This window comes from Sinocyclocheilus rhinocerous, unplaced genomic scaffold, assembly GCF_001515625.1.
Source record: "Sinocyclocheilus rhinocerous isolate Xijiao unplaced genomic scaffold, SAMN03320098_v1.1 scaffold1467, whole genome shotgun sequence".
Classification (NCBI taxonomy): Eukaryota; Metazoa; Chordata; class Actinopteri; order Cypriniformes; family Cyprinidae; genus Sinocyclocheilus; species Sinocyclocheilus rhinocerous.
The window spans coordinates 8,413-11,023 of NW_015647960.1; the positions used below are offsets into that span (position 1 = coordinate 8,413).

At 35.8% G+C, this 2,611-nt stretch overlaps 1 protein-coding gene across 2 annotated transcripts; it reads right to left on the minus strand.

Annotated features, from left to right (window-relative positions):
- Positions 1 to 1,069: 1,069 nt before the first annotated feature.
- On the minus strand, positions 1,070 to 2,241 carry saa (serum amyloid A). Of its 2 annotated transcripts, XM_016513982.1 has the most exons (4): positions 2,149 to 2,241; positions 1,872 to 1,969; positions 1,635 to 1,773; positions 1,070 to 1,437 (listed from the first exon to the last, which is right to left on the minus strand). In XM_016513982.1, the coding sequence occupies exons 2-4, from the start codon at positions 1,957 to 1,959 to the stop codon at positions 1,299 to 1,301; spliced, it is 366 nt and encodes a 121-aa protein (XP_016369468.1). In that variant the 5' UTR covers positions 1,960 to 1,969; positions 2,149 to 2,241; the 3' UTR covers positions 1,070 to 1,298. The 2 variants fall into 2 exon arrangements, with proteins under 2 accessions (XP_016369468.1, XP_016369467.1); XM_016513981.1 differs by lacking the exon at positions 2,149 to 2,241 and having other exon boundaries at positions 1,872 to 1,977.
- Between the last annotated feature and the right edge of the window lie 370 nt (positions 2,242 to 2,611).

Here is a 2,611-nt window from a genome sequence, read left to right on the forward strand (position 1 = left end):
ATAAAAAAAACATAGACCCGGCTAGAACAAGCGGAGTGATACAAAATTGTGAAAGGGCGTTCCTGTAGCGATACCAGTACAATATCTCACGGTTCTCAACCAATCAGATTTGAGAACCAGAACGAACTGTTGTATAAAGCCAGTTATTACGTCTCCAAGATGCTTGAAGAAAGCAAGAAACTTGCCTACAAAGCTACAGTACTGTGAAAAGTTATAGGCACTTGTGTAAAAATGCTGTAAAGTGAGGATGCTTTCAAAAATAATGGCATAAATAGATTTTATTTATCAATTAACTTCTAAACTAAATCAATTCTCCATTTGGCGTGACCACTATTTGCTTTTAAAACGGCTTTTGTCCGAGGTACACTTGCACATAGTTTTTCAGTTAGCTTTGCAGGAAGTTTTTTTTCCAAGTATCTTGGAGACGTTGCCACAGTTTGGATTTAGTCTGTCTCAGTTTGTTCTGTTTCTTCATGTAATCTCAGACGGACTGGATGATGGTGAGATCAGGTCTCTGTGTGCAGCACTGGCTGCTGTCAGACTCCTTGTGCACACAAAAATCTCACTGGATTATTACAATTAACGGCAAAAGAAATGTTTGGAAATGTAAACTGATATTTCCTACTGGCACGCTACAGCAAAACATATATAAAACTGGTTTAAAACCATTTTTTTGTTGTTGGTGAAAGTACTAATGGTACACAGCAGTGAAGTAGCCTACTGTAAGCATAACGACTGAGTCTTATTATGACTGAGTCTGAGAAGATCAAACAGATAAAGATCCTCTCAATTTAGTTTATATTTTTGAGCAAAAATGCAGTGCAAACATTCAATATTCTCGATTAAAATGTGACTAAAACCTTTATTTTATTCCCCTAATGTAGATCAAATGAATTTAACATTAAAGATTATATTTTGATGTAATAAATGCAGATTTAATTAATGTCCAGTCAAGACAAACTTAAAAAAAAAAAAAAAAGTCTGACAAAGATGTTGGTAGATGAAGACAATGTGCTTGAATGACCAGCTGGAGGCGCTCCAACATAATAATGACAACAGACACTCAAACTACAAATGAAGTTGCTTCCTTTATTCAGACAAGAGAGTGTGTTACATAGACTAAATGATGCTAAAACCTAAATATTGCTTTTTTTTTTGTCATAAAAGCAGATTTAATGAAAGATAATTGTCAAGATTAAAAAAAAAAAAAGAGTGAAATGGTTTTATGCAAAATTGAATCAAGCAGTTTTAGAGCAAAATGGTTTCAGTCATTTTCTGTTGCACTGATGCTCTTCGTTTCAGTACTTTTTGGGAAGGCCCTTCGGTCTGTAGCGGTTGGGGTCACCACCATTACGTCCCCAGCGATTGGCGGCCTGGTCTGCTGCAGCATCTGAATTACCGCGGCGAGTGAGTCCCTGTATAGCCTCTCTTCCATCACTGCACACATCAGAACGGTGATTTAATGCAATTGTCATGCACTTAAAATGTAAACATTAACATTAGATAATAATATTACAATTCAAAATTCCTCCCGAAAATGTAAACATGCATAATACCACACTGAGCTGCTGTTTAAGTGCTCAAATGAGCTTCTAAGGAATCAAATCATGTCAAATCTGCCGTCGATGACATACCTGATTACTTTGGCTGCCCATCTGCCTCCGGGGCCCCTTCTTGCAGCATCATAGTTCCCACGTGCATGGAAATACTTGTCTGAGTTTTTCCAGTTGGCCTTCCTCATATCCTGGTAAGCACGCCACATGTCCTTTGCACCTACAAAACACAGTGAAAGTGGTTAATCTCCCGGCGAACTGATTCAACTGGGTGCATGACTTAAGAGTAAATGCAGATAAAAAGGAAAAATAAGTGACCTCCAATGGCTTGTCCTGGGTAGTGGCGCCATTGAGCCTGGGTCTCGACCACCAAAACCAGCACCAGCACAGCAAGAATAAGCTTCATGATTACAGAGCTGAACATATAAAAATATACAAGTTAGCAAATGGCAATATTAACTATGCCACAAATAGTAAAAATTAAAAATCTCCATAGATAAAGTATGATCTCTGTGCATAGATAAGAGTGCAAATAAACCATCTACAACTTAACATGTTTGCATTAAGAAAGAGGTTAGTTTAGTCAGTCTCTTACCTCTCAGGTTCGCTCAGTTCAGACACTTCAGGTCTTCACCCAGCTAGAGACATTTTATAAGGCTCGGAGTGGGCTGGACATGGATTTTCCCAACTTTGATGTGACAGGTTGCTTTATTAATATCAGACTAATTTGGTCCTGCTAATCCTGTGTTGCATAACTGTTTCTGGGAAAACCAACATTTGTGAAACATGACTGTTTATATTTTTACAACATTGTGTCAAACAAAAAGTAAACTAAAACCATAAAAAAAATTACTTAAAATAAAATATAAAAATGTAAACGTATTTTATTTCAGCTAGTTTAAATAACTATACCTAAATAAACAAAAAAACTACTAAATAAATAAATGAATAAATACTATGCAGACTTATTTTAAAAATAAAAATGACAAAACCACAGCTATATTACTAAAATTAAAAAAAAAAAATTTTTTAAAGAAAATATAAAAATAAACCCACCC